At 42.9% G+C, this 18,049-nt stretch overlaps 1 protein-coding gene across 2 annotated transcripts in view; it reads left to right on the forward strand.

Annotated features, from left to right (window-relative positions):
- fbxw7 (F-box and WD repeat domain containing 7) overlaps window positions 1-7,992 on the forward strand; it is a 79,676-nt gene extending 71,684 nt beyond the window's left edge. For both annotated transcript variants that reach the window (XM_086082884.1, XM_086082885.1), the window contains 3 exons: window positions 2,741-2,966; window positions 3,051-3,261; window positions 5,306-7,992. In XM_086082884.1, coding sequence (XP_085939010.1) covers window positions 2,741-2,966; window positions 3,051-3,261; window positions 5,306-5,574 — 706 coding nt within the window. In that variant the 3' untranslated portion in view covers window positions 5,575-7,992. The remainder of the gene's footprint in view (window positions 1-2,740; window positions 2,967-3,050; window positions 3,262-5,305) is intronic.
- The last annotated feature ends 10,057 nt before the right edge of the window (window positions 7,993-18,049 follow it).

Consider the following 18,049-nt stretch of genomic DNA (forward strand, 5'->3'; position numbering starts at 1 on the left):
GATTAGTCAAAATCCTAAGATGTGATTTATCTGATTAAAAAAAAAAAAAAAAACTAATAGCAACGCTAGCCTAGTATTAGCACTGCAAACAAGCCAATGAAGTTCCGAATAGTTTTACTATAACACCAAATTTACCGGTTTGAAGTTTTATCCTTCATAACCTACAATCAATCAACAACTATTAAGAGGTGACAGATTTATTTGTTGAGCAGAAATGCTAATTCTGCGTTCCCTCAGCAACCCGAGGTCCCCCTTGCGCGCTCGTAGTTTTTTTTTTTTTTTTTTTTTTCTGCACAGTTGTCAGCAAACGAGGGAATGGCACTTTCTTTACCTCCCAGGTAAATCTCGCAAATTTCAAGCCAACAGAATTGCGTGAGGCTGCAGGTGTGTACAGTGTGATTGATGATACAATGAAATTATTCCTCAGACGCTGTGCCCCCCCCACCCCCCCCCCCCACAAATAAAACTTAAAACTCCCCCATTTAAGGTCCAAGTCCATAAGTATGATTACAGTTAGGGTCATGCAGCATAATTGTGGTTATGGTTGAGGTAGGGCTTAACATTTGGCCCCTTGAAAGCTACATTATCTGCAAACCGAACAGTACAGCTTGCCTTTGAGTTTGTGCTCTTGGCATCGGTAAAAGTAAGAAAGAAAATTGCTTGTGCTGCACCTTCTATCCAAATTGTAATTCCTCCTTGGCCCTTGCTGCCCCTTTTGCAAAGTTGTCTAGGAAGAAGAAGAAAAAAAAAGCATGTCAAGTAGTTTTGGACTCATCCTGCTGACGAACCAGCAAACAAATGGCGATTAAAGTAAAAAGTTGCCGGGAGGAAGTAATGAGCATTCTGCTAATGTTGTTTTCTTGGCTTAATGGCAGCTGCGAACCTGACAGACCAAAAGAGCATCTGTGTCTATGTGAAAGTGAGCATGGTGGCCATTAAACAGGCCCTCTTTAGTGGAGCCCCCCCCCCCCCCACATCCCCCCCCCACTCACTCATTCACTCCGCAATTACACCGGGGAGGCTCCAAAGTGCTCTTCGCGCCCCAGGGCCCGCCGAGGTTTTGTGACTGGCTCGGTGGGATGACTGCGACTTGAAAAGTAGACAGTGAGTAGTAACATGGCGGCCGTTTCATCTTCCGTGTCGCGAGGCCTTTTGAAACGACCCAGCGTGTGTTGTCTTGCGTGGCCCGCGGACGTTTTAGCGACGTAACGTAGTATGTTATCAAGGAATGTGTGCGTCACCAACCTGAGACTTGACAAGGCTCACTAGGTTTGGATAAACTCATTCAAACGTACCGAATGTGTTAACGTAAACAACCCTGGGTACGCAATCCACCCTCAGGACGCTTTATCTTCCGTCCGCAGTTGCTAAAAATATGGACTCCATTCTGTGAGCTCGAAGGCCTCAGGTTGAGCTTTTAGATTTTTTTTATGTATATATTTTTTTTTACATTCAAGTACAAAGCTGACAAGCAAGAGTGGAGCTTAAAGTTTCAGGTTGTCAAAGCAGCGAACAAAAGTGATATACATGCGACTGCATGAGTGACGACCAAGAGTGTAGCCACCTTTAAAAATGAGGCTGTTCTTTTTTTTTTTTTTTTTTTTTCCACACTCATAATTCATTCTCATTTGTTCATTCTCTTGTGGATGATGAAATACAGTTACAAAAAGCATGCTGGGGTAGATTAACATGTTTCGAGAGAGAGAGGTGATGCACCGACCAAAAGGTTCCAATTAAGGTGGCTGAATAAAGATGTCAGTTGATCGGCTAATAGGGCTGAATGATTAATCGAAATGTAATCATAATTTCAATTTTGGCTTCTCTACATCTTTAAAACATAATGATTAAAGAAAAATTATTAATTTGCAGAACGCCGCGGCACGTTTACAAGTTCCCTACGTTGTGGAAGGACCCTGAATGCACCATTTAGCTTGTAGCAAGGCAGGAGCCAAATCGATGCGATTTTGCCGTCCCTAAGCGTCTTTTAAGCTGTTTTAATGACACTCCAGTTGGAGTTAGCTGTAGAACTAAAAACCCAAAAAGGAGAATTACATACAGTCAAGCGTATATTTAAATACAAAACATTGATTCGTTTTTGAAACATCGCCAGCCTAGCGCTAATGCTAAAGAGAATGGCGGTTCCCATTCAAATGCTAACAAGGAGTTAGCATCAACTTCGAAAGTAATAGTTCTTCAAATAGAGAATCTTTACACATAAATGCTGTGGAAACACACACAAGTAAGATAACACTACCCAAAGGCACAAATTCTTCCCAATCTGTGAAAAATTAGTTATTTTAATAGAATTAAATCGTAACTTTCTTCTGTTCTCATTGTGTGTACACCATGGACGCACGGCACCACACTGCCACTAAATGGCCAAAACGCGCAGGAACACCCAGTATTTGTTTTGCAATTGCAGTTTTAGTATACAGTATTTTAATTTTATTATTTAATCATTTAAGTTCTCGCTGTCCTTTGTTCTTCTTACGTTAACTGTCAGCCATGTTATTTTATAACATTGGCTGGTTTTTTGTCAGAATGCAAACGATCAAGTCCTGTCCATCTGAGAATGGACTTGATTAGCAAACTCCAACAAAGCGAGTCACAATTGACCTTTTCCTCCCTTCACCAGAATAAAAAATGTCACACGCTCGATTTCCCTTTTGACTCTTTAAGCAATTGTGATACTAAGGAGGATGTGATTTTTCTTTCTTTTTCTTCTTTTTTGTGCGGGCAGGGTGGTGAGTGGCTCTCGGGACGCCACGCTGCGCGTGTGGGACATCGAGACGGGCCAGTGTTTACACGTCCTCATGGGCCACGTGGCGGCCGTGCGCTGCGTCCAATACGACGGACGGCGGGTGGTCAGCGGTGCCTACGACTTCATGGTCAAAGTATGGGACCCTGAGACGGAGACGTGCCTCCACACGCTGCAGGGCCACACCAACCGGGTGTACTCGCTACAGGTCAGCCGCCGACCCGACGGGACGGCGTCACCGTCGCGACAAAAACGGCGGCGCGCTGACGCGAGTCTGTTGCTTTGCATTCAGTTTGACGGGATCCACGTGGTGAGCGGCTCGCTGGACACGTCCATCCGAGTGTGGGACGTGGAGACGGGCAACTGCATCCACACGCTGACGGGCCACCAGTCGCTCACCAGCGGCATGGAGCTCAAAGACAACATTTTGGTGTCGGGCAACGCCGACTCCACCGTCAAGATCTGGGACATCAAGACGGGCCAGTGTCTGCAAACGCTGCAAGGTGGGTTTGGAGCATGACACCGATTTTATATGACGTTCCGATTAGGGATAGAACGATTATCGGCCGGGCTGAATATCGGTGCCGATATTTGTCAAAATGCCAAATATCGGCATGTTAACAAATCTGAAGGCTGCTTAAGCTGAGCGGTGAATGCTTGCGAACGTAGCAAATTTAGGGTTTTCATCAGGATTTGTAAGATGTTCAAAGACAGTTTTTACTTGTCGCAAAGACATTTCGAGCATATTGAAACGTTTTACGAACCCTGACAAAAAAAACAAATTAGCTACATTAGCAATCATTTGTTGCTCAGTGAGACATAGGGAACTTGTCATTTATGGATTTATTTAAATTTCCCATTTGTACTTTATTAAAAAAATAATAATAATTGAAATTTTGTATAATTTTATTTACAGTAGTGTTGAAAATTGCAATCTACTTGCGATGTTGATTTGAATTTGATTAATTGTTTAACCTTCAACCTGTCTTATTTATGTATGTGACAAATGAATAACTGGGCCAGCTTATTCCGTTTTTGTGTTTGTGTGAACTCCATTCGTTAGTGCAACTGGTGGCCGACAGGAAGTAGGTGAAAAAGCCAGCCCTCAATTCGCTCATTAGGAAACAGTAGGATGAAACAAAAGGGCCTTGCACCCACGGTGTGATGGTGAAAAGGCAGGCAGGGCTGAGCTTCGGGCGGATGTTTACGTCTGAGATAAGGGGGAGGGTCTTTGTAGGTTATATAATTAGGTCAGTGAACAATGTCTGCTATTCATTAGCTTGGATGACACAATAGGTGGACGAAGCTCATCAGCCGAGTGTTGATTACCGTGCCCGGCAGCGGCCTTTGAACGCACCGCCGATGAGTCCTGCTGCCATGGCAACAGCGGCTATAAACGCCATTTGCGTTTGCCGTCGCCCCCAAATTGATTTCATTAAGATACCGCTTTCGAGCCTCTCGCTGGCTCGGAAGTCAGCGGATGCCGCCATCTTGACTTGAAGCTTCACACGCGCGAAACGATTTATATCTGATGTACATCGCTCGGGAACGATGATTGGTTGCGATTCTTGATACTTTTTTTCCCTTTATTGCAAAATCTAACTGAATATTTCATCATATTTCACATTAACTGGGCTTTATATCCTGTTTAACCCATTCGCTCCCAGACACTCTGAAGCAACCCCCTTTGCTCTCGGCTGTTTTACTTACTAGAATATTGTGTTCTATTGCTATAAAAACATGGAAAACTACCAAAAGAAAGATTTGAGTCTCTTCTTTCATCAGGACAAGTATATTTTGCAGCAATTAGCATTAGGATGTAGCTAAGTTTCATCATTATTCACAAATTTGTGGGGGAAAAAGCTTGTTTTAAAACTGCCCTGGTTGATCTCTTATACTCTGCTGCCACCTGCTGGCCGTTTTTGTAATAACTACCATTGCTTTAAGCGACCTCTTCAGGTCAGAGGCTGCATCAAAGCCTCCTATCTGATCTAGCATTTTAAAAAAACATAAAAATACGTATAAATACAAGCATGGTAATATTTAAAATAGAACATTTTTATAAGTTTTTGGAAGTAAACGAGTTAAGCAAAACTCAGCAAGTCCATAATTATTTTTGAAAATCAATGAATCAATTAGAGACATTTATTTATGTGTGAAAAAAAAAAAAAGATCAACCTTTTTACTCTTTTTCTGACATACTGACATATAAGGGCAGCGTGGATCAGTGGTAGAGAGGTTGTGGGTTCGATCCCATGCCATTGTGGCCACATCAAAGTATCCTTGAGCAAGATAGTCAAACCCCAGTTGTTCCTGATGCTGCGTCATCAGTAGGTGAACGAGAGGGCCTTGTGGTGGAAAAGCGTTATATAAATGACGTACCAGTTATCATTTTCTGACACACTGAAATAATCGACATTATTAAAATAATTGTTGTATGTTGTAGCACTCGTAACTTGTATTATCTGCAGCTGATACGCTAGCAGTGCCTGAAGCTAACGCCGGCGCCGCTTTTGTCCTAACGTGTCCGATCTTGGTGTCCCCCAGGTCCGCACAAGCACCAGAGCGCCGTCACGTGCCTGCAATTCAACAAGAACTTTGTGATCACCAGCTCGGACGACGGCACGGTCAAGCTGTGGGACCTGAAGACGGGCGAGTTCATCCGCAACCTGGTGACGCTGGAGAGCGGCGGCAGCGGCGGCGTGGTGTGGCGCATCCGCGCCTCCAACACCAAGCTGGTGTGCGCCGTGGGCAGCCGCAACGGCACCGAGGAGACCAAGCTGCTGGTGCTCGACTTTGACGTGGACATGAAGTGAACGCGCCGTCGTTACTGAGGGGGGGCGGGGCTGGAAGGGGGGTGGGCGGGGAGGTCCCCAAATGCTAACCGGGTCGATCGTTGTCATGTACAGAAAAGCACCCCCGAGACCTGAGGAAGGAGATCTCAGTTGGAATCTCAACCCGTTTTGTTGCCGTTGCTGTTCCGCTCGCTTGTTCCTGTTCTGAACCTCGGTGTCATCAACTGTGAATTTCCATATATGTCCCCCCCCCCCCCCCCCCCCGCCTTCCCGTTGCTAATGGCAATACGAATCCCAGTATTAGAACCGCAACCCCCCCCCCCCAGTGTTTGCTGAGTGGAAAAACAGGAACAGGATCGCCAGCAATGCTGTCCAAGGTGTTTTCCAGGCATTGAGTTGTGCTGCTCACTTCACCTTCCACCAGAGGGGAAAACAACAGGAACAGGTTTTTCACTCCAGCTTTCCATGGCAAAGAATTCAGATTCCACTCAGCCCCACCTACAAACCTCCCACAGGAACAGGAATGTCAATGCTGTCCGGTTTTTCAGTTGACCTGGGTGGCGTGTTCCGGCGTTCCGAGACGAGGGATGTTGATGCGCCGCAACCTGCATGCCAACTTCCCACTGTGTGTCAAAAGGCGCAAAACACAGGAGCAGGAACGTAAAATGCTGTCCAGAGTGTTTTCCATTCGAGCGAGACCTGTTCCAGTTTAGCTTGGCATTGAAAAGGAAGGAACAGGAACATCATTGCTGTCTGTCAGGAGTTTTTCAGTTCAGCTGGTGTGCCCGTTAAAACCTTGAGAAGAGAGGAAATTCTGCTGTCCCCCTTCCTCGCCTACCAACCTCCCTCCATACTGCAAAAAGGAACAGGAACATCCGTGTGCAGCTTCTCAGTCCAGCTGTGTGTGTTCAATTTTCCCAACTTTTCACCAAATCTTGCAGAGGAGGGAATCCGTATCAGGAACATCAATGCTGTCCTGAGTTTTTCGACTAATGCTTGCCCCCACATCTCCACTGCGCTGGAAAGACAGGAGCAGGAACACCAGTGCTGTCCGGTGTTGTTTCAGTCCAGCTGGGGTGTGTGGAATTGAAATCTTCTGCAGCACCCTCCCCTCCTCGCTCACCACGTCTCCATGGGCGAAAACTCAAAAAATGATTCAGTCCATCTGGGGGATGCGTTCCAGGTATCTCTCCAGGAACAGGAATATCTCATTGCTGTTTTTGTTCAGTCTACCTGGTAGTGGTGTGCGATATTCTTCTGATCGACATCATATAGGACAACACGAAACGTCAATGCTGTCCAGCTGGAGCCATCTACCATGTCCCCACAAAAAAAAGAAAAAAAGAAAGCTGTCCTCAGTTTTTCAGTCCAGTGTTCCGACCTCCTGAGGCCAGCGTGCACACCCCCCCCCCTCCCCGCTCCTCGTTAAGACCACCACCTCCCACCTGCCAGCCCGTGGCCAAACTGTACTAATGCTGCTAGATGAACCGGGGGGACGGAAATAGTCGCAACTTTTGACTTTCTTTTTTCTTTTCTTTTTTCTTTTCTTTTTTTTTTTTGTTGCTGTGACGTTTTAGTCCCAGGCGAAATTCCAAATTGAACTCTTTTGTGTTGTTGAGAGGGGAGAGAAGAAGACAAAAAATATGAAACATCCTACTTTTTTTTTTTTTTTTTTCTTTTTTTGCCACTGAAACTTGAGCCAAACGTGCCTCTACGAGGCGGAGAGGATGGGATCGCCTGCAAAGAAAAAGGAAGCATGAGTGTTAGCGTGCTAGCGGACAACTTGTGAACATTCCTCGGGACAACCGTTGGGAATGTACCAATGCTGCGTGGACGAAACAAAAAAACACTTTACGGGATTTCAAAGGAAAAGAACAAAAAAAACGTCCTGGCGTGTGATTGGTTGTCGGCCGTGGCGGGACCGCCCACCAGTAAAAGTTCAAGTGTTACGGATGGTGGGCAAAAAAAAAAAAAAAGAAGAAAAGAAAAGTTGAACCTTGTAGCCAAAACTTCTCCAAAAGTCACAAGCTGAACTGTGAAAGTGGTTGTAACACTGTATAGTCAACAAAAACCAACAAAACAATCTTGCTCTTTCTCCTCGTTTTTCTCCCGCTGTTTAATTTATGGTCTGGTTTGACAAATCAGATTTGTTGTTTATTTTAAAGTGTCTTTTTTTTTTCAGTTCAGTTCAGTTCATGTTAAACTGCCTGGCAAAAAAAAAAAAAAAAAAACTCGGCAGACGGAAAGAAAAAACCTTAAAGGGATTTTTTTGTGATTTGTTTCATTCACTTAGAATTTTATTTTCTTATAACTTAAAGTGCAATAAAATGTGGGTTTATTTTACTTTTCTTTTTTCATTTCAAGCGAAAATCCGTTGTCTGTTTTGTTACCTTGTGTGAAGGAATCTTCTATGTTGAATAAAGCAAATTATTTGGGTAATGCTGTCGTGAAGGGATTCATTTGATTTGCTCTTTGTGTTTAGGCTCAATTTGATTGGACGAGAGCAAACGCTGCTTTGCACTCATCGCTCGAAAAGATTTGCCATTTGAACGTTTTGAGTAAACGTGGCTAGAACCAAAATCTCCAGATGCTGCAGTTTGAAACCACAATCTCCATTTTGCTGCAGTGATGCCCTCAGTCTCCTGTTTGATAAAATGGCCCTGTCATTGTATTATTGCAGGTACCTGGCTAGAAATGGCAAATAATCTTATGCTAACGTTAACATTATCGTAACCTGTTGCTGTGTCTTAGCTATGTAAGCTGTGCTGGTATACTCCACAGTCTCCATTTTGCTGTGGCTCTCCATATTTTATGCCCTTAGTTTCCCTTTGACTAACATTTCTAGAAATTACCACATAAATGAATCCACATTAGTGTACCTTGTTACAATGCCTTAACTCTGCAAGTTGTAGTTCACCTCAGTCTCCAATTGGCTGAATCCGTGCCCACAGTCTCCTCTTGAATAAAACTGCAATCTCGTTTTATCATTTGAGGATACACTAACTCTGGTTTAACCATTTGCTGTACTGTAGCTCGAGATGCTGAGGCATAATGCTCCACAGTCTCGACTTTGCTGCATCGGTGCCCTCAGTCTCCTGAAATGAGCAATTTTTGTTAAAATGCTTTGTTGTGGCTCTTTAGGCTCCATCTTTTTCATTTATCTTCTTGGGAAAATGATGAATGGTCTCATTTCTCGAGGTTATCGGCCATTTATCCAGCACACGCTTTTCTTTTTTGAATGCTGCCTTCACGCTTGATGAACGAGCGGCCGGCGCTGCTTCCCAAGGCTGCCTGAGATGGGAACCCGCCCCCCAACCCCACCACCGCCAGCACGCCCACCCTACAGCATGCGTTGCTACGGGAAACATTGAAGGGACTTCACGTCTTTGTGGATGAATCGTGCCCTGCGCTTCCTCGGTGCCAGCAACCTTACACGGCTACGCTTAATCCCATTTTCAACCTTTGTTGCCCGAGAAGTGACTTCGAGTGAATTGAACGCGCTCAATGGCTGACACGATGTTATGGAAGTTTGCTTTTTAATAAAGCCCAGGAAGCCAGTTGAACTTGGCATCATGAAATTCTCAAGAAGCCATCCCTTACAAATAAGAGGAAGGCAGCCATTTTGGCTGCACCGGTCACTGCCATATGATTGGTCGTTCATCTGACTCGTTGGCTGTGATGGACAGACTGGGCTGGCTGCAACATCAGACTGGACTTGATGTGACAGCCTGAGTGTCAGTTCACATTAAAACCACCTGGCGGACATCCTTTGTTGCCTCAGTTTACCAACCACATGAAAAGAAAACATTAAATTGTTCTTTTCATTCATTTTTCAGCAGCAAAGTCTGTTGAGATGACATTTTGCCTTTAACAGATTTCCGAGGACTTCAAATTCTCTCGTACAGGTAAAGTTTGTAGCATTGTGCAAAACGTGCCCCCATAGTATTTTCTTTTGATGTTCTTATATACATTTTTTTTTTTTTACCTTACTTAAAATGATGCTTAAATGATTTTTAAACAACACGGATTTGGTTGGAATCTCAACCAGTACAATAAAACAATTCTAGGCAATACATGGCACGGATTAAAGACATCATGAAATGAAAACATGACCAAGACGAGTGTATTAAAACAATAACTTTAGAAGAAGAAGAAGAAAAGCCAAAACTGCTCACTGCCACGCTATACTGCTTGCTAGCTTAATGCTAGTATATAATGGAAAATCGATTGACATGCTAACGGTTAGCATCGATAGTCACGGTTTTAAAACACTTTCAGCATAGGATTTTTTAACACAAATAATGGACAACACGTAGACATAATATTCACAGGCACGTTTATTAAATTTTCTGAAACAACTTCTCAAGTCGCAGATGAAGTAGTCTATTCTTCTTCGCTGGTGTCTACATGGATGTATTGTACAGTACTGCGGCACTGCCTTCTAGTGGCCAAAGGTGGCACACATTCAGTTTAAATGCATTTGTATTCTTTGTCATGACACTCGACATTATTTTACTGTCTTTGTTATTAATTTATTGTTTTAACTGCCTTTTTATATGCCTGTATTTTGTATGGCTGCTTTTAAAGTTCAAAGAAGAGGATGAATTATTTAATAAGTGGCGATAAAACATGAATTCACGAGTAGTATGGTGGAAAAAGAAATAAACAGCATGATTAAAAATATCCTCAATGTTAGGCCTGAAACATGAAAACAAGACAAAAACGATAATTAGAATATATTGAATAATAATTGATTATCAAAACATGCATTCTCACATGTGCACGCACTTTCGACTTTATCAGAAAGAGAAGAGCGTTTCATTAGAAAACAAGCCCCCAATTAACATAACGAGCTGCTTTTGTGGATCTGTGATTAATGAGGATGCTCCCTCATGCAATATGGATGCGTTGCGATGCACCCACTCATCTGCCAGCCTCCCCCCGCCCCCCCCCTCCCACATCCACACACACGCATACACAATTACACACGGAGTATCGAGAGCAAAAAAATGACAGGCAGTTTTCTTTTGAAATCAAGCTTAACGTCACTTCACATTAACTGTGATTTCTTGTTCTTTTTTTTTGAAGCCGTTGCTTTGTGTGCAGTATGGCCTCCGTGACGTATCATCTTCTCTCCACTCTTCGCCCGGCCCTTCTTAGAATGTGGCAACTGAGAAAAAAGACGGACTGAAATGGAGGACCACTTGACAGGTGAGGCAGAAATGTAAACCTAAATACATTTTTAAAAAATCTTTTCAATTTTTGTTTTTGGGTGTGTGCTTGATATTGATTTTCCTTTTTAATCCAATAATGTCTACAGTTGGCATATTTCCTGTTCAAAAGTGGACTGGCTAGCCTCGCCTCCGATTGCGCAATCCCATACCTTAACTCATTCGCCGCCATTAACGGCTATAAACGTCAAACATTTATTTGAACTATTTCTATTAGTTTAACTTTCCCCCCCCCCACTTTTGTTAACATGAGTATGAAAACTTAGAACAAAAATATTGTACATTTAGTACACATATAACATTTGTGATTAATCGCGAGTTAACTAGTGAAGTCATACGATTAATCACAAGCCTGACGAGATGCTTATTAAAAATTGGGGGCGTCAGGCGATTACAATTTTTAAGCGTTATTAATCGCATGACTCACCATTAAGCACAAATTTTATATCTGTTCTAAATGTACAATAAAACAATTCTAGGTTTTCATACTCTTGTTAACAAAAGTAGAATTTTTTTTAACTAATAGAAATAGTTCAAATGATTTTTTGACGTTTATAACCGTCAATGACAATGACATTTTACTTACAAATTCAGTGAGTTTTCATTCCTTTTTAGAGCAGTTTTGTTTTTATTCATACAAAATGCTTTGTTTTAGTTTAGATTTTTATTAGTTTTAGAATTATTTTTATTATTATTTTTAGTAAAGGCTGTTTGTTGTAGAAGGGCACCTAAAACTCTCACGTCTTACAAAAAATTATCAATAAAGTTTTTTTCAACATCAAGCTATTATTATTGTTTTAGTCCAAATTTACATGCATACAAATCACATGAAAATGCTGACCGTAATCTGTCACTGTTCGACTTTTCAGGCAATGGCTTGTTCCCGCTTCTTACTTGCAGACTCGATTTCGGAAAACTGTGCTCCTAACATCAGGTCAGTAAATACCAATTCATCAGTTTGTCATGTCAGGCTCCTCCTCATTTAATGGCACGACTTCAACGACGCATCATCCTGAGAGCTGTTCCTAATATTTTGACTCTCTCACGTCTCAAAATAAAAAAAGCCAGGAATGGCGAAAAGCAATGATGTCGTGGCACGGTCTTCGGAACGCAAAATGTGGGGGTAACCGGATCTGCCGAGCATTGAAATGAACTGTTGGAGTAGATAAATGTGTTTTTTTTTTAAATGTTAAAAACATGAATGCCCCAGAATTTTAGATATAAATAAATATCAAGAATTGTTTTGGCTCCAAAGGCAAAAAAGTATGGGAGCCCTCAGAGGTCAAAAAGTAATATTTAGTGATTATTGTTGTATGGTTTGCAGGCGTGTTAGTTCGGATATCTGTTGCTTACCCACCACTTAGATGCTAATTGCTAGCCCCTATGGAGTTTCCCATTCTAGGTTAGCAATCATGTAGCAGAGGCTATGTAGTTGCTTCAAATACACGTGTAATTATAATAACAAACATCTCGGGTCGGCTCACTATTTTTCTTATATTCGGAGTCAAAATATTATGATGCAGCGCAGTTGCGATTCTTAAAAAAAAAGTGAGCCCTACCTAATATTTTGTCTGTTTCTTTGATATGATGCAAGCAATGTCATTTTCTTGCCGCCTCTCGTGTCAACGTGTCGAAACCTTCACGTTTCATCTTGACCGCCTTTGATCAGATTTTTTTTTCTTCTCCAACATCATCATGCGAGTCGTGTCCGCCGGCCCCCCACCCGAACCGCCCAACCCCCCATTCCTGGGTGGGGGAGGGGCGGCATCATTCTGATCAAGGCCTTCGCCCGCCGACACATGCGTGCGAGATGGTCACCGAGCCCCACTGCGCCTCTCATGTCGAGCACGGGTGGGGGCGGCCGGGCGGTCGGGCGACGCCCTCCGCCGTCCCGCTGTCCCCACCCCCAACCGTCCAGTGACCAGTTAGCGTCGCCATGATGCCGGAATGCAAGTGGTCTTCTTCTTAGAGACTAATTACCTTTGCTGCGAGGCCGCTGAGACTTTTCATGTGTGGGGTTTGCACTAATTAATTGAGATTTCAGGAGTGGAGAAAAAGGACGTGAACCGGGATGTTCCCACTGCAGAGCTCGTTAAGATTGCTGGAGAATTTGGTTCTCACGGATTTTTTTTGCAATTAGGGCCAGTAAAAGGAGGAAGAACAATGGAGATCAATAATGATTACACACGTTACATCACTTCGAGGAATCTACATTGCAATTTAGACTTTGTCACAAAAACTTTAATGCATATGTTTTCCAATTTCAGACTCAACAAAGACAAAACATTCAACCACTAAAAGTCAGATGAGTTGAGTAAATGTATAAGGACTCCTGTCATGAAAACCAGAAGACAGCATCCAGTAAAATGGACTGCTTTAATGCGGATTGTTTTCACTTTTGGGTTCTGACATTTAACCACTAAAAATAATTTAAATATATCAGGCCACCTACCATGAAAATGAGGGCAGCACATCCAGAATTGTGGTGTGCTTTAATGTGAACTCTTTCAATTTTATAAAAACAAGAGAGGATCCACAGCATTGTATCGTGCTTTAATGTGGATTCTTTCAGTTCATAAAAATGAGAAAAAGTGTGTGCACAACTTTGTGATGTGCTTTAATGAGGATTCTTTCAATTCGTGGAAATGAGAAGAAAGCACAAAGTGTCATAAAGTGCTTTAATGCAGACTCTTTGTGAAAGCAATGAGCATCAAGAATTGTGAAATGCATATTTGCAAATGTTAAATGCATATTCTTTCGGATTTCAGTAAAACATTTAACCATGGAAACGCTTTAAGATGTTTAAGACGGTGCAGTGCTTTAATGGAGACTATTTCAACTTTATTAAAACCAGAAGACAGAATCCATCTTTCAAATCCATGAAAACTTGGTGAGACTCCAACAGTATGGGGTGCTTTAATGTGATTTTTGGGTGCAAATTCAGAATCAGAAATTAAGCATGTATAATTTTTCATCATTTATATTTTATTAGACCATCTGTCATGAAAACCAGTAGAGAGCATTTAGCAAAGCATGATGGAGTGCTTTAATGCGGATTTAATTTTTGGTCAGCAAAGGAACATAACATTTAACCACTAATTAATTATATAAGGCCACCTGCCATTAAAATGGGAAGAGAGCATCCACAGCATCGTGTAGTGCTTTAATGTGAATTCTTTCCATTCATAAAAATGAGAAAAGCACTTCCACAGCTTTGCGAAATACTTGAGGATATATAATAAATGAGGATTCTTTCAATTCATGGAAATGAGAAGAGAGCACCCAGCATCATTAAGTGCTTTAATGCATATTATTTCCAACTTCAAGGTCAGCAAAAAAAAAAATTTAACCATTAAAAAGCTGTCTGTTCACCAGGCATACCACCACCCGCACTCTCCGTTCCAGCTGTTTTGTTTTTTTAACCTATTCGTTCCAAAGGTTGGCACTACTTTTAAGTTAAGTCAAGTCAAATTTATTTATATAGGCCTTAATCACAAAAGAGTCTCCAAAAGGCTTCACACAATCTGTTCTCGTTTGCCTAATGTAGATAAATAAAGGTTCGATAGATAAGCAAAGTAAGAGCAATGACGTACGGGGAACGTCGAAGGGGATAAACGTCAACGGCGTCTGGTCTTGAAACGTGCGAGTGTCTGTCATGTCCGCCGTTGCCATCGGCATCGCTCGCTCGCTCCTTTCTTCAGTCATGTGATTGAAATGCAGCGAGCGCGCCGCTGGCCGGCTGGCGGGCTGGAAGGAGGAAGGAGATGCAGATGAAAAGAAGCAGCGCCAGCTGACATCCCGCTCGCGTTTGTCTCCCCTCACACCCGGGACAAACACGGACGCTCCTTTGCTTCCATTCTCGCTCGATCGGCTTCACGGTGGGCCGAGCTCATAAAAGATGCATTGACACACAAGGGGTGTCAAAATTAATGCTAAAGTTCCTTTAACGCCACTCATTTTTTTAAACGCACGATTATTGACCGCCCCCTTACTTGGAAAGCCTGACCTGGGGTCAAGTTGTATTTTGCCATTTTAAAAAGTTACTTCCCACTAAAGATTAGATAGCTCTTAATATGAGCAGAAAAAATGCATTTACAAATGCAATTATGCCATCTAGTGGCAGAAAATGAAAAAAAGTTTAAATTTTAACACAATTTTATGAATTATTAAAAAATTATTATATTAATGACTAAAAGATGCAGCCATAGTTCTAAGATTTCCGCCCACACTTATGTTGACAAGTGTATGAAATCTAATTGTACATTTAAAACAGATCTAAAATTTGTGTTTCATCGTGAGTTAACTACTGAAGATTAATTACAATTAAAAAAATAATAATTGCCTGACACCCCTAGTATTTTTACTTAACTCATTCACGTGGAGCCATTTTCACTGAAGCAACCCCCTTTCGCTCCTGGCTGTTTTATTGGATAGATGAGAATATGGTGTTCTATTGCTATGAAAACATGGAACGTACCAAAAGAAAGATTCAAGTCTCTTCTTTCATCAGGAAAAGTATATTTCTATCTGTTTCCATTTTTTTCAGCAATCCGCATTAGAATATAGCAAATTTTCATCCTTTTTCACGAATCTGTTTTAAACTATGGGGGAAAACAGCTTGTCTTCAACATAGTCCTGGTTGATCTCTTCTACTCTGCTGCCACCTGCTGGCCGCTTTTGCAATAACTAACATTGCTTCAACAGTTCTCTGCAGTTCGGCCAAAACATTGTTTAGATAGAGTTCAAACTAAGCAAACATGGTGAAGCAGCATTTGGCTTTTTTTTCCTTCTTCCTATGATATCGTCTATTGCGCGCGTGTGTGTGTGTGTGTGCTCTCGTCGTGGCTAAACTGTGTGCGTTATTGCAGCGTAGCCTGATTTATCCGCATTGCCGTCAGTGTCATGTTCATTTCACGGAGACAAAAGCGAGCCGAGCGGCGAACACAAACAACGCGCGGCCCGCAGGGCTCATCAACAACATCAAAACATGTCCGCCGTGAATAAATCATCCCTTTGATTCATTGGCGTTTAATAGGGGCCAATTAATTACACGATTCATCAGCGACGGAGCGCACGGCCGATGGATGCGCGACAGGACGAGACGGCGGCAGCATCGTAAAATCGTCATGAGTTCCTGCAGGCCATGTTTGAAGTCAGAATTTTATTCAAGTCAAAGGAAACTCAAATCAAGTCAAGTGACTCAATCTTCGACGACATCCGTGGCCAAAGTGTGTTCGTAAGAGTAGCTTTAAAATTCAAAAGTCCGTTTTTCCCCGTGTTGTTTTTCATGTTGTATTGAAAGTCAATGTCAAGATGTCCACGACGACGCTAATGATCTCCCGCTGTTGTTTTGCCGCCCCAGTTCGGGTGCCGCCATGAATGTTTACAGTTTAATGTCGCTCATCAAATTCTCCTCCCGCTCAAGAAGCCCCGCAGCTCGCTCGACTGTAGCTTTAGCGCCGGGCGGCTAACAGTCCCATTAGCAGGCAGGTGAGATGAATGACTTTCCCCCCCGCAATGAGGCCGCCGTTGACGCGGGGCCTTAAATCAATGGCGGCTGGCAGGCGTGGAAACAAAGCGCCTGCCAGCCGGCGTGCCTCGGAGACGCTCGCCGCCGCACGTTTTAATATTTTATCAGCGAGTCTTTTCTGGGAAAATGTTGCTGCTCTGTGTTGAGGTGGAGCACACAGTTACTGGAGGTATTTATGAGCATGCGCTACACATTCTAAGGACATTTAGCCAGTGGTGGCAAATCCAGGTCCAGAAAGTAAAAACCCTGCCACAGTTTGATTTTAGCCCCAGGTGCTAGCTATATCCCAAGCTAGCTCCCTGGGTGCTTCTTTACCTGCTAGGGAACTAGCTAGCCTGCCACAGTTTGACTTTAGCCCCAGGTGGTAGCTAGCTAGTTAGCTCCCTAGCTTGTTTACCTGCTAGGGAGCTAGATAGCTAGCACAAGGGGCTAACGCCAAACTGTGGCAGGGTTTTGACTTTCTGGACCTGGATTTGCCATCTCTGCATTTAGCTCAAATGCTAATGTTGTCAGCGTAGTCAGTGCTTGATTGGATTAGCATATTTGTAGCCCTAATCAATGTATCGCTAGGCCAACCGTAACTCTTAAGTAGAACAAACCATCATAATTCTGCTTAGCGAATGATTGGTGGAAAGCATCCAATAGGAGCGATAGGTGGCAGAGTGAAATTGAAATGCCTCCATTTTGAATCCAATCGGCCGTGCGTTATCTTTTCTTCCGAACCTGTTCTTCATCCATCCATCTGGATTTTCCAAGCGGCTGCAGACATAATAGGCGAGCGGCTCGCCTCACGCGACGGCCGCGCATCGCCGCGACAGTTCGTCTTGTCGTCTGGCCGGCCCGAGCGTCGGCGAGCCCGTAATGGCGTGTCGGCTTCCGCATGAACGCCGCCGTTGTGCCGCTCGTCACCATTATGGCCGGATGTGATTTCCATGCGGCGCCTTGCTTGACATTTGCAGACACATGAAGCCATTAGCGGACAGCCTGCCTAGCAAACACCTTTCACAGCCCACACACAACCTTTAATGGTCGACGGACGCGGAAAGACACTTTTGGCATCTCCGGCATGCTTCAGTGCATCCTTTGCACCGACTCTTCTTTTTCAACAATTCAATTTATAGCCATCAAAAAATATGTAATCGTTCTTTACATGCCTGTTGCTATCCATCCATCAGGTTTTTGGCATCCATCCATCCTATCAGTCTTCAACCTCCATCCATCCATCTCAACTTCTAATCCATCATAATTTAGATATCATCCATCCATCCATGTATCTTCTGTTATCGAAATTCAATCTTAAATTGTGTAAATCCATTACACATCCATTTTTCTTTCTATCTACTATCCATCCATTAAACTTCTGTTATTCATCATAACATTTGACATCCATCCACCTGCCCATCCATCCATCCATCATCCATCCATCATAATTTACGTCTGTCATCTATCCATCCGTCTTTCCATCCATCCATTCATCCATCATAACTTACCGGTACATCTGTCTTCCATCCATCATAATTTATATCTGTCATCCATTCATCCATCATAAATTACATCCATCATCCATCTGTCTGTTCATCCATCATCCTTTCATCCATCCATCAGGTTTCTGTCATCCATCCATCCTATCAGTCTTCAACCTCCATCCATCCATCTCAACTTCTAATCCATCATAATTTAGATATCATCCATCCATCCATGTATCTTCTGTTATCGAAATTTAATCTTAAATTCA

Source organism: Leptonotus elevatus, chromosome 8 (assembly GCF_054856555.1).
Source record: "Leptonotus elevatus isolate MCC_2025b chromosome 8, RoL_Lele_1.0, whole genome shotgun sequence".
In the NCBI taxonomy this organism is placed as follows: Eukaryota; Metazoa; Chordata; class Actinopteri; order Syngnathiformes; family Syngnathidae; genus Leptonotus; species Leptonotus elevatus.